The sequence below is a fragment of the Dromiciops gliroides genome, chromosome 4 (genome assembly GCF_019393635.1).
Source record: "Dromiciops gliroides isolate mDroGli1 chromosome 4, mDroGli1.pri, whole genome shotgun sequence".
NCBI classification, from domain to species: domain Eukaryota; kingdom Metazoa; phylum Chordata; class Mammalia; order Microbiotheria; family Microbiotheriidae; genus Dromiciops; species Dromiciops gliroides.
Window position 1 is genome coordinate 162,895,509 of NC_057864.1, and position 12,362 is coordinate 162,907,870.

The 12,362-nt window shown below is 36.4% G+C and overlaps 1 protein-coding gene and 1 non-coding gene across 7 annotated transcripts in view; both read left to right on the top strand.

Annotated features, from left to right (window-relative positions):
* SYNRG (synergin gamma) overlaps positions 1-12,362 on the top strand; it is a 96,731-nt gene that overhangs the window by 40,554 nt on the left and 43,815 nt on the right. For 3 of the 6 annotated variants that reach the window (XM_044005509.1, XM_044005510.1, XM_044005512.1), the window contains 5 exons: positions 110-343; positions 1,300-1,377; positions 6,333-6,529; positions 7,236-7,484; positions 8,180-8,313. In XM_044005509.1, coding sequence (XP_043861444.1) covers positions 110-343; positions 1,300-1,377; positions 6,333-6,529; positions 7,236-7,484; positions 8,180-8,313 — 892 coding nt within the window. The remainder of the gene's footprint in view (positions 1-109; positions 344-1,299; positions 1,378-6,332; positions 6,530-7,235; positions 7,485-8,179; positions 8,314-12,362) is intronic. The other 3 variants (XM_044005511.1, XM_044005513.1, XM_044005515.1) reach the window with 1 other exon arrangement.
* Positions 12,167-12,268, top strand: LOC122727035. The gene has a single exon (XR_006353012.1). It is a non-coding gene; the product is annotated as a U6 spliceosomal RNA (small nuclear RNA).

The following is a 12,362-nucleotide window of genomic DNA, read 5'->3' on the forward strand; positions in this document are numbered from 1 at the left end:
TAGGATAAAAGAAATATGGTTGTTTTTTTTAAAGAATTGAGGGGATGGAAATGGGTTTGAATAAAAATAAAATTACACATATGAATAATACTTCATGCTGTTTGTTTAGGCCCTTCCCTGGAGGAGAAGTTCCTAATATCTTGTGATTTAAGTACGTCTGGGCAGGTGCAAATTAAATTAAATACTTCTGAAGCTGGGCACAAAACCTCAGGCTCAGCTGCCAGTAAGAGCCATCCCAATTTAACAGCCAATAACGGGGGTGCTGTAGGTGGACGTGTAAATGGTGCCATCATTGCAGAGGCAGAAAAGACTTCAGACCAAAACCTGTCAGTTGAAGAGAGTGGTGAGCTCATGAAACATTGACAAAAAATGAATGCACTTTAACCAATTGTTGCTTGAAAGCTAACACCTTAAACATTAATCCTGAAGTGAATGCTGCTTGATTTTGCTTGTTAAAATCTTGCTTAAAATATATGTGATATACTTTATTCCCTTTTCTAATCAGCAGTTTTAAGATTTTGCTCTGAATTCTTTCAACATGCTCTTCTACCTTTAAAAAATCGATAACCAGTTTCCATAATCAAAGTCATTCCTTTTTAAAAATCCTTTTCTCTAACTTTACAAAAGCCATATCCTCTTTGGTTTTTCCCTCAACAATCTTTGTTCCTCAGGGGAGGGTGGGAGATTAAATATGTAAAGCCTGTAAAAGTCACCAATGAGAATTTCATGTTTTTCTTTCCACGAAATACATTTATAAACAAAGCTTGCGCAGATAAATTTCAGAAACAGAACATGAATAACTCATGAAGCAGTCCTTTGGAGGATGTTTTGCTGGATTCCTAGATTTCAAGTAGACATCAAAGGCATGCTGCTGTAATAGAATTATTTGTTTGAACTGAAAACATGTAATTTTGTAATAGTGGCAAATTCAGGGTTAAAAAATCATTTTCTAGTATGAAAAAGTGCTGCAAGCAAAATTTTATGCCGTTGGTTTTACATGTGTTATTTAAAAGTATCATTATTGGCTAGTGTTTTTTTTTTCAGGTTTATAATACACGAAGGATGATGCAAGCCTTATGTAGTTCAAAGTATTAATCGAGTACATTTTAGATTTTCTTTTTAGTCATATTTCTTAAGACATATTTGAGGTTGCTTGAAAAATTCTCTTGGTTATATTCTTGGTGTGTTGGTGACTTTTTTTAGTAAAAACATTGTGGTGTGTTTTTAATGTTTGAGAGGAATTTCTCACCTTTTTTTTTTTAATTACTCTGTTTTAGATGCTATTTCTGTATTTCCTAGGTGTGGGTGTATTCCCTTCACAAGATCCAATCCAGCCTATGATACCTTCTTGGATTTACAATGAGAGCTTAGTCCCAGGTAAAAAATTTTTTTAAATATTTTTTTTTAAAGTCCCTTCTATAAATCACTTTCAAAATCTTTTCCCCCCAGCATCTGTTAAAATGGCATGCAGCCTAACTATAGTAAGATTTTATTTACACATCTTAAGAGCACATAAATTGTATTTTCCCTATTGATAGTATAAAAATTATAAAACAACAGCAACATTCAAATAAACCATTTTAAATTAATTTGGGGGGGGGCGGGGAGGTAGGGCAATGAGGGTTAAGTGACTTGCCCAGGGTCACTAGGGTTACTAGCTAGTAAGTGTCAAATGTCTGGGACTGGATTTGAACTCAGGTCCTCCTGAATCCAGGACTGGTGCTTTATCCACTGCGCCACCTAGCTGCCCCTGTAAATTAAATTTTTAATGGCGATATTTATACAGGCAATAAATAGAATGCTACCCAGAGTCAGGAAGACCTCCTTGAGTTCAAATACTGCTTCTTGGGGCAGCTAGGTGGCACAGTGGATAAAGCGCTGGCCCTGGATTCAGGAGTACCTGAGTTCAAATCTGGCCTCAGACACTTGACACTTACTAGCTGTGTGACCCTGGGCAAGTCATTTAACCCCCATTGCCCCGCCAAAAAAAAAAAATCAAATACTGCTTCTTACACACAGGTTTCGTGACCCTGGGCTTATCACTCAACCTGTCAGTGCCCCTGGACAACTCTTTAAATTGCAAAATAGGTGCTGATTTGTTGCCAGGTTTCCTCTTTGGGAGTTCTCTGTACCTAAGAAATCATATCTGGGGGGCAGCTAGGTGGCGCAGTGGATTAAAGCACCAGCCCTGGATTCAGGAGGACCTGAGTTGAGATCCAGCCTCAGACACTTGCCACTAGCTGTGTGACCCTGGGCAAGTCACTTAACCCTCATTGCCCTGCAAAAAAAAAAAAAAGAAGAAGAAAAGAAAAAGAAATCATATCTGGTTTTTTTTTTAACTTCAAAATATTTATAGTTTGGAGCTTTTCTAAAGTATATGGCTCATTTAAGAAATGCAAAGTTCTCTTGCTTGCTTCTATATCCCCTCTGATAATTTTCTTTGTATTTTTCTTATTGCTATTTTTAGGTAGTTATAATTAGCATGCTATATTCCTATTCTGCTTTATTCCATAAGTTGCATTTTTCCAAATGGATCACAAAATTGGAAGATTAAAAACAACTATATTTCAAATTTACCAACTTCTTTTAGAAGAAATGTTTTTATTCTCCTTAACTTTGGCTTTAGCTTATGTCCCCAAGCTTACTATTAACCAGGTAGTTTCAAAAGAGCATGCCTTTGACAGAAGGAGTGACCAGTGAGGACTCTAGTTTTGTGCATCATATATCTCATCTAGATTAGCGCTCTGATCCTGACAGTAATAACAAAGAACATTTTGTTGTTGTTGTCTTCCGTGATAGGGCACTTAAAGGTCTATTATAATTGTGATTGGACTGTCTCTAACTTCCCTTTTCATATTATGAATAGACACACATTGAAGCATCTTTTGAAACTGGTTTTTAGACTGTTCAAGCTCTGGTGCTATATGATTCCATATGTTTTTCTACTCCAAAAAAAGTACAGCTTTGTTTATCCAGCTTCTGTTCATCTGAATATGTGTTCTATATAGTTTTTGTTTTTTCCTCAAAACAGCCCTCTTGGGTCTATTTTTCCTACAAGAGAATTTTATATGTAAATTTTGTGTATCATGGAACCTTATTTGAGTTGCCAGATAATTTTCTCTAGTACATAATTAACGGAACAGTTAAATTAACAAAGCTAATGGTGCCATCCCAAAGTGTCTTTTCCTTCTCATTCTGACTTCAAAAATTAAACTTTGGGGAGGTTTCTTGGGCAGTTGGTACCATTCCAGACCTTTCTTGACTTATACTATACAGAATGGGTCATGAAGTATGTTTTAGCTCATTATTTTTCAACTCAATAGCTATTTATTAAGGACCTACCATGCCCAGGGTACTGGGGTGTGGGGGTGCTATAGATACAAAAACAAAAGCATTGCCATACCATCCAGATTTTCCTAGATCCAGATTTTTGCACAATCCCAACCAATTTATATGCATGTATTCAATAAACATTAAATGCCTACTCTGCAATATACTATGCTTGGTGCTAGAAGTATAAAAATTATATGTATATGGTTACATTGCATATATTCCTTTAACAAATACTACATGTACCATTCAGAGAGGTGCTTCCTACTCTATTTTCTGAAGAATTCTGAAACCAAGAGCCCCAGGAATAGTAGTTTCCCCCCCCAAAAAACTTGAAACCCTACTTTCAAGGGAGAAGGAGCCCTCTATCCTTATCAGCTACCAATGAATTGCTACTAAAGAGGCAATCAAGTCAGCCTAGCTGAAACAGGAAGGAATCTGGAGAGAAAAATAGAAGGTGGCATATGTGAGACAGGTCAGACCACCTTGACCACTGCCTCCACTTGAGAACCTAAAAGAGACAACCCAGGGCACTAAACCCAGAACCCTGGGAAAAGCAGTGTGCCACAGGCCGCCACCCCTGCTCCCAGCCTGTTCCCCACTTGATAGAGGAGCAATCATCATGGGGAAAGGAACCCACCATCCCTACCACCACCAATACCATCTGCTGATCTCACTGCTCCCACCAAGCAGATAAGCCTAAGAGGCCTGGCAACATCAGCACCCTGCAAACTCGTGGCATTACTTAAGAGGCAGCACTTGTAGATGCAGTCTGGTAACTTCCTCCATTGGTGAAATACTGTCCTCATCCTCCACAGCTTCTGAAGTCCAAGAAAATAAAATTCTCAGCACAAAAGACCTTAGCATTGTCAACTGGTTCCTGCAGAACACAGTAAGGTTTCATTAATAGTATGGGCCTTAAAGAAGATACGTTACCATCTGTTTTGCTGCTAAGAAGCATGGGGCCTTTCTGTCTGACTTGTAGCTGGAAAGCTCCTTTATGACACAATCTGAATGTGAGCTCCCTCAGAGCAGGTGCTGTCTCACCTTTCCATTTGTATCCCCAGGGCTTAGTATATGGTTTGGATGTTGGAAACAAATGCATGTTCATAATGGTACTGTTTGTTGTTCACATCACTGGCCAATTTTTTGAAGTTTTCTTTTCATAGCCAATAATGTTATAAATTGTACCACGTGATTTTTTTTCCCCTGAGTACTTCATAGGTAGTTCATGGAAAAGCACAAGTGAATAAAAATAATCTAAATTACCCTTATACATTTTCAGATGAGCAAACTTAAAAGATAAATATTTCCAAAGGTGTGTCTGATCCTCTAGCTGCATTCAATAACAAAAATGACTAAATATATGCCAAAAATGGAAACTTCTCTCCAAAAATATGCAAAAATTTTAAATTATGCAAATATATTAAGACAACTCCAGTGTGGAATGCCTATAACGTAGATGTGTTATAATGCCATTAGGGGTTTGGTATCTTTTTAGTGTTTGGGTTGGGTTTGGTTTTTTTTACTCTCTGTATTGTACATTTATTTCTAAATGCTTTCTTGGACTTAATTCTATTATATAAGAGATTATTCTTAATTTGTTTTTGAGGACTGAAGTGAAACTTATTAAGGTTAAGTTATATATTTTTATATAATATTACAATATGCACATATATGTTAGTTTCTTGAAATGTTCACGAATTTATTTTATTTTAAGACTGTCTAATCTTTTAGTGTCTAGTTAAAAATGCTCTTTTATATACATTTTATTTTGATCCATTATTTTTTATTTGGAGAGATCTCTTTGTTCATGTTAGAATGATGTACATTAAGTTTATGGTACCCCTCTAAAATCCAGTTCCATAACATTTTCTGATTACTTGTTTAAGTAAAAGGAATAACAATATTTTAATCAAAACATATAGAGGCACTGAATAGTATCACCATAGCATAAAGCATTTAATTTGAACTTTGGTTGAAATTTGTATCATTGTTTAGTTTTATGTGTTTTGTTATCCCCTTGAAACATTTACTAACTCTTCAGAAAATTTTCATAGCTGTCATATGTTAAAATTGTTTCCTATCCAGTTAATGAAATCCTGGGAAGGACTCCCTTAGATGAATTTGTTTTGGGAAGAGACTGTCCATGTTTAGCTTACACCATGTTCTCAAAGTAAGTCTAATGGCATAGCATGGGACACTTCAGTATTATATTAAAAAATGCTAAATTATCCTTTGTTCCATGCCAGACAAAAGAAAACTGTTTCTGCACTCATGTCAAAAACAAACCCCCAAAATTTGGAGTGCTATGAGAGTTTATCCATTTTAAGCTCAACAAGTCAGACAAAATCACAGCATAAATGTTAAATTATAAAATTTGTAGTGTCACCCCATTAGAAATGTTTTACTACTATGTAGTTGTTGTTCGGTTGTGTCCGACACTTTGTGTGACCTGTGAACCATGCTGTCCATAGGGTTTTCTTGGTGAAGATACTGGAGTAATTTGACATTTCCTTTTCCAGTGGATTAAGGCAAACAGAGGTTAAGTAACTGGGCCCAACATCACACAGCTAGTGTCTGAGGTCAGATTTGAACTGTCTTCCCCATTTTAAGCCCAGCACTCTATCCACTGAGCCCTCTAGCTGTCCCATACTTATATAGTAGGGATCAGCCAATACACTCCAGGGCCAAGTTCAGGCTTGTTTCTGTATTACCTGTCTGTGAGCTAAGAATGGTTTTCCACTTAACCCTCATTGCCCTGCAAAAAATTGTTTTAATTAAAAAAGAATGGTTTTCATATTTTTAATAGAATAAAACTTTGTTTAATAACTTAAAAACATTCTTCGCTCTTAGGCAGCAGTGAGCCAACCAGCAGACCAACTGGCAGGTGGTAGGTAGCTGAGTAACCTCTGTTGCATAGCATGACAAACCACAAAGTGCCCAGTCATCTGTAGTGTTTTTACACTTGTAATTATGCAGTCTGCTCTTTTCTTTACTAGATGCATATAAGAAGATTTTAGAAAGCACTATGACTCCAACTGGAATAGATACCGCTAAACTTTATCCCATCCTGATGTCATCTGGGCTTCCCAGGGAAACCCTTGGGCAAATTTGGGCCTTAGCCAATCGTACCACCCCTGGAAAACTTACTAAAGAAGAACTGTATACTGTTCTAGCTATGATAGCTCTGACTCAGGTATATATATTTTTCCTAAATTAGCTATAAAACCAATATAGGTAGGAAGAGAGATGTTGTATCTTACAATTTGTATATTTTGTATTACATTATATTATATATACTTACATGTGTGTATTTCTTATATAACATTGTATAATTACTCATGCATTATAGTTTTCATTATATTACATATGAATACAAAGATTTCCATATCGTACAGTTTAGGAGGTATGCATGTCTGTCAGAACTATAGTAAAATACAGATTTTTTTAAAAAATCAATTTGACAGATTTTTATCCTGCATCCTTGGATATAGGTCAAATGGCCTAACTAGGTAGAACATCATTAGTAACATCATTAACATTATTTCAGTGTTTTGCATGACTACACATATATAACCTATATGAAATTGCTTGCCTTCTCAAAGCGGAGAGAGGGGGAAGAAGGGAGAAAATTTGGAACTCAAAAGTTTTAAAAATAGATGTTAAAATTGTTTTTACATGTAATTAGGAAAAATAAAATACTTTAAAAATATAATTTCAAGATAGAATTCATATAGTTTTTATTTAATATATTTTCTCATCAAATATCTGGGTTTTGTTTATAGAACAAATAAGATTTTAAATGAGACTTTGTTTCACTGTATTTTCAAGTTTTTATTATTTTAGCTTGAAATCTAAGTCTAAATTAAGATGTTTGCATTTTTTCCCCTTGTTCTGTTTAGAGGGGGGTGCCTGCAATCAGTCCTGATACATTAAACCAGTTCCCAACTGCTCCTGTCCCAAATCTGAGTGGCTTTCCTATGACTCTCCCTACCCCAGTGAGTCAACAGACTATGATGCCTTCTGTTCCTACGGTCTCTATGCCTCTTAACATTGGCCAGCCAGTCATGGGTATTAACCTAGTTGCACCAGTGGGTGGAGCTCCAGCCCAGAGTTCCAGTAGCTTTGTGCCAACTTACCCAGCAAATCAGGTCAGTAGAGTTACTGTATTTTGCACAATCCAAGCAATAAATAAAACTGAATTTCTTTACAGAAAGGAGCACTGAAGTTTAAAAAGTAAAGCACCAGTAGTTGTGGCAGCATACATCAGAGTTTGGCTTTTCAGTATTATAAAAAGAGGCAAATACAGTTTTCTTCCTTAAGTAAGAAATTTTGATGGCCTAAAAAGAGGCTTAATTCTTTGTGGTAAACAGAAACTTTTGCTCTTCATTTCTTCTAAACTTTGTTATAGTAAAATATTTTCCCCAGATATTAACATTAATACTATATAAAAACTAAATACTTAATACTACTTAAGTTGAATTGAATTAAAATACTAGTATGTATTGGGTTGTTTTTCCTGGATCCTAATTATTATACCCATTTCTTTTGATAATCTTTAGAATAGGAGATCATTTCACAGCAACTATTATTTAGAATTCCTCTTCCTTGTTCAAGAATGGTAGAATTTTTAGTAAACTACTCAAAGGTCAACATGTTAATTTTAAAGATGGAGTCTTAATTTTCAAACCAACTTTACTATTTTCATTGATCAAAGAGCATCTAAGAATGGAAAAATAGTTATAAAGCCTCCTTCATCAGTTAATGCTTTGGGGCATATAGTTTATGATTTGGGCTTACCTTTATTATTCTGGTGCCTTTTTACTTAGCATCTTCTATAATCTAGGTAGTAAAACCGGAAGAAGATGATTTCCAAGATTTTCAAGATGCTTCAAAGTCAGGATCACTTGATGACTCATTTACTGATTTCCAAGAGATGCCTGCTTCTTCAAAAACAACAAATTCCCAACATGGGAGCAGGTAGAAGAAAGTTGGATATATTCAGCTTTGTATTTAATGGCATAAAATGTGTATCTCAGATTTCAGAAAGAATCTGATTCCTTACTTATATAATGCCCCTCCTTATCCCTTCTTGGCCCTCATATACTCCCGGCCTTCACACTTTGCTCCACCTTTTCTGCCTGAAATTTCTGGTCCTGCCATCTTCCCATGCTGCTTGTTTTGGCTGCTTTTGAGATGCTTCTTTTCATTTAATGCAGGTGAATGTACCTTTTCAGTTAAAGAAATGGCTTCAAATTCTTATATATTGGGAATTGTAAATGCCTTTTGGGGAGAGGGTTTGGTTTTTGGGGTTTTTTTAAATTTCTAGTATATAAGACATCCCCATTTTATAGTTTATCATAAAAAAGCAGGACTTAAATTTTTAAATATAGCTACTCACATATGTCTCTCATCTCCTGTTTGAGATAAATGGTATGGATAAAGCACCAGCCCTGGATTCAGGATGACCTCAGTTTAAATCCTGCCTCAGACACTTGACACTTACCAGCTGTGTGACCTTGGGCAAGTCACTTAACCCTCATTGCCCCGCAGCAGCAGCAGCAGCAGCAGCAGCAGAGAGAGAGAGAGAAAGAGATGGTAGACTTTCAACTTTCTCCACTAGCAATAATCGTCATCTCAGTATTTTAATAGCAGTCTAAGTCTTTTTGTACATTGATTTATCCTAACGTCTAGTTATCCTATTTTCTTGTTAAAATGGCTACCTGTTTCACACAGTGATGAAGAACACATAAGACACTGAAGTATAATATTTTAACACATTTTAATGTTTTTCCTTAACTAACTCTTAGAACTGTTGTTTTGTCAGCATGTATATCCAACTTTTATGTGTGTTTATATTGATCAGCATCATCATCCATCATTTCTTTTGGATAGTGATTTATCGATTACTCAATACTTACTATTTATATGCTATATGAAGAGAAGAGTTGTAGGCAGTATGAGGACGTACAAATTAAGTAATATATGATTTCTTTTTCTTTTGAAGAGCTTTGTAATTTTATGGGAAGGACAGGTCAAACCAAATGAAAACACATGAGAAGATATACAGAGTACACATATAGCATGTCCATAAAGTAGTTAACCTAGCTTCTCAAACATTGTATCAACAAGTCTTATTACTTTAAAGGGTTATATACAAGTTAGGACTGTATCAAATAATGTTTACAGCAAATTAACTATGACGATGAATTTCTATAAAGTGAATTCTGTTTTTCCCCACTGATTTCCACAATAAAACAGTAGACAAATTCCCATGGAACATTACTTCTTTAGGGGGTTTGTTTTTCATTTGTCTTTAATTTGGAGCATTTAAGATGCTGGGCATATATCAGCAATCTATGCCTGATGGGAGTTTTAGTTTCCACTTCATTTTATTTCCCTTTACATCAGTATTTTACAACTTTCCCTTCCTTATATCAGTATCATGTTATATACCTGATTTTGACTACTTCCATGCCTGCTCTATGCCACAGAAATTTTTCCATAACTAAAATTCTCTTGACATGTATACTGAAAGCTCCCAAAACCTACCTTTTTTTTCCTACCTTTTTTGTTTCCCTGGTCTGCAGTGTCCTCACTTTTCCTGGATAATAATATATGATCTGAAAATTCCTTAGTTTTGTTACCTCAAGAAATGTAAAATCAATTAGTACCCTACTTTATAAATACTATAAATTTTTAATTCTGCTAATCTAGTTCACTTAAAACAAGAATATATTCAGAATAATGGTTAGATTGACTGGAACTGAATGGTCCAATAAGTCTTTAAGCTGATCTGATTAAGTCTGTATGGAAGACATAAGAACCTTGAGTCATATTTTTAGATGTCTTTTTTTTTTTTTTTTTTTGGTGGGGCAATGAAGGTGAAGTGATTTGCCCAGGGTCACACAGCCAGCAAGGGTCAAGTGTCTGAGGTCAGATTTGAACTCAGGTTCTTCTGAATCCAGGGCCAGTGCTTATCCACTGCACCACCTAGCTGCCCCCGAGTCATATTTTTAAAAGATAAAACTTGTGATTTATTCAGGGGCACTTGATAAGCGGGATAGTGAGTTAATTAGGGAGATAAAAAAGAATTGCCTAGCAGCAGTGAGGGCCCAGTTGAGATTACATAGAATATATTTGTAGTTGACCCAGTCAGCATGGTTTTGTGATTTTTTTTTTTCCAGCTTCAGAAGCACATGTGTTAGTAGGAAAGGCAATGGTGACTGGAGTTTGAAAGGACACAATCAGTGGTATGATAATGGGGCAAGGGACTCAAGAAGACATTATAGAACTGAACTGGTTCACCGGTGGATCAAAATAAGGAAGAAGAGAGAATGTGGCAAGTGCAGGGGTGATGGCCTGGGAAAGAACGAAGGGGTGGGGGATTGGTGGTCATGGTGTAGACAAGAAATAGGATCTACAAGGCAGATTGTAATCAGATAAAGGAATTTCAGAGTTTATAAACATGGAAGTGGCGCTTTTGTAGATAAAGGCAAAATCAACCACTTGTGTGTGACTGAGCCAGTGCAGTGGAGGAGTAGGTCATATGAAGTGATTATGTTGAACTATGGGGTTAGGGTGTTTGAAGGAGTATCAGTATATATGTTGAAGTTCCCTAGTATGAGGACAGGATTCAAAGGGGAGAGAAAAGAAAATCTGTAAGCCATGCACTAAACTAATTGCAGCTCAGTAGACAACAGCTACCAGAATTTTGATTGGGCTGTAGATATACATTGAGTGAACAACAAAGGAAGAGCAGTTACTGAGTGATGGTGGTAGAAGGAGAGCCTGGAAATGGCACTGGGGAGCAAGGAGTATTCCAAAACCCCCACATCAACCTGTAAGTCCAGGGGAATGAGTGAAAATGCAACCATTGTTTAAGAGGGGAAGAGACTATCTTATCAAATTGGGTAGGAATTTAGGTAAAGAGGGGTGAGTGGGTAAGCATTTGCTAGGCTTAGGGAACAGCTTGAGCAAAGGCATGGAATCAGAAAAGCATAGGGCATGTATGGAGAATAAGTAATCCAGGTGGAAGTGAGTCATAGAAAACGGAAAAGATAAATTGTTGCCAGATTTTAAAGGTCTTTAATGCCAGGCTAAAGAGTTTCAACTTTGTCTAAAATGCAATAGGAATCCATTGAAGAGTTTTGAACAGAATAACATGACAAGATATGCATAAGAAAAACGTCTGGTAGTGAATGAAGGATGAAATGAAAATGAAGAGAGAATAATGACTAGAAGACCTATTATGCTATTGTAGTAACCAAAATGAAAGAGCTTTTCCTAGGCTAATGATGAAATAGAGAGGAGGGGATGGAAGTAAATGATATTTCACAGGTAAAATGAATATCATTTGGTAACTGGAAATGAGAGGTGAGGGAAAAAGAAGAGTCATACAACACCAAGACTCCAGGTCTGTCAGACTGAACGAAATTGTACCACTCACAAACAGTGACATCAAAAAGAGGAACAGAGTTGGAGAAAAAAGATGATGAACTGAGCCTGAATTTTGGACATGTTAAGTTGGAGGTGCTGGTGAAGGAGTTGGAGGTGTGGGTCTTGGTTTGTCAAGAGAAGTTGAATCTAGAGATAGAAATTTGGGAATCATTTGTTTTTCAGTGGGTGTTGAAGCCATGGAAGTGAATGAGAATGCCAAGGGAGAAATAAAGAACCAAAGAGAAAGGACAAAACTTTGACAACTCTCACCTTTAGGAGTAAGGAAAAGGATAAGTTTGCCAGAGGGACAGAAGTAGGAAGGGAACCAAAAGAATATGGCAACCATGAAGTCAAGGGAGGAAAAAAGTATCTAATAGAATGGAGGTGGTCATCTATGGCCACTTCGCGCTCACTTATACGAAAATTGGAATGATACAGAGAAGATTGACCCCTGCACAAGGATGACATGCAAATTCGTGAAGCATCAGTGTCCACTTCTCCAGAGATATCAAAAAGAAAGATGGGATTGCGCAATAACCACCATGTAGTGGGATGTGTTTTTGTTTCAGTAGAGATGGTAGTGAGGAGAA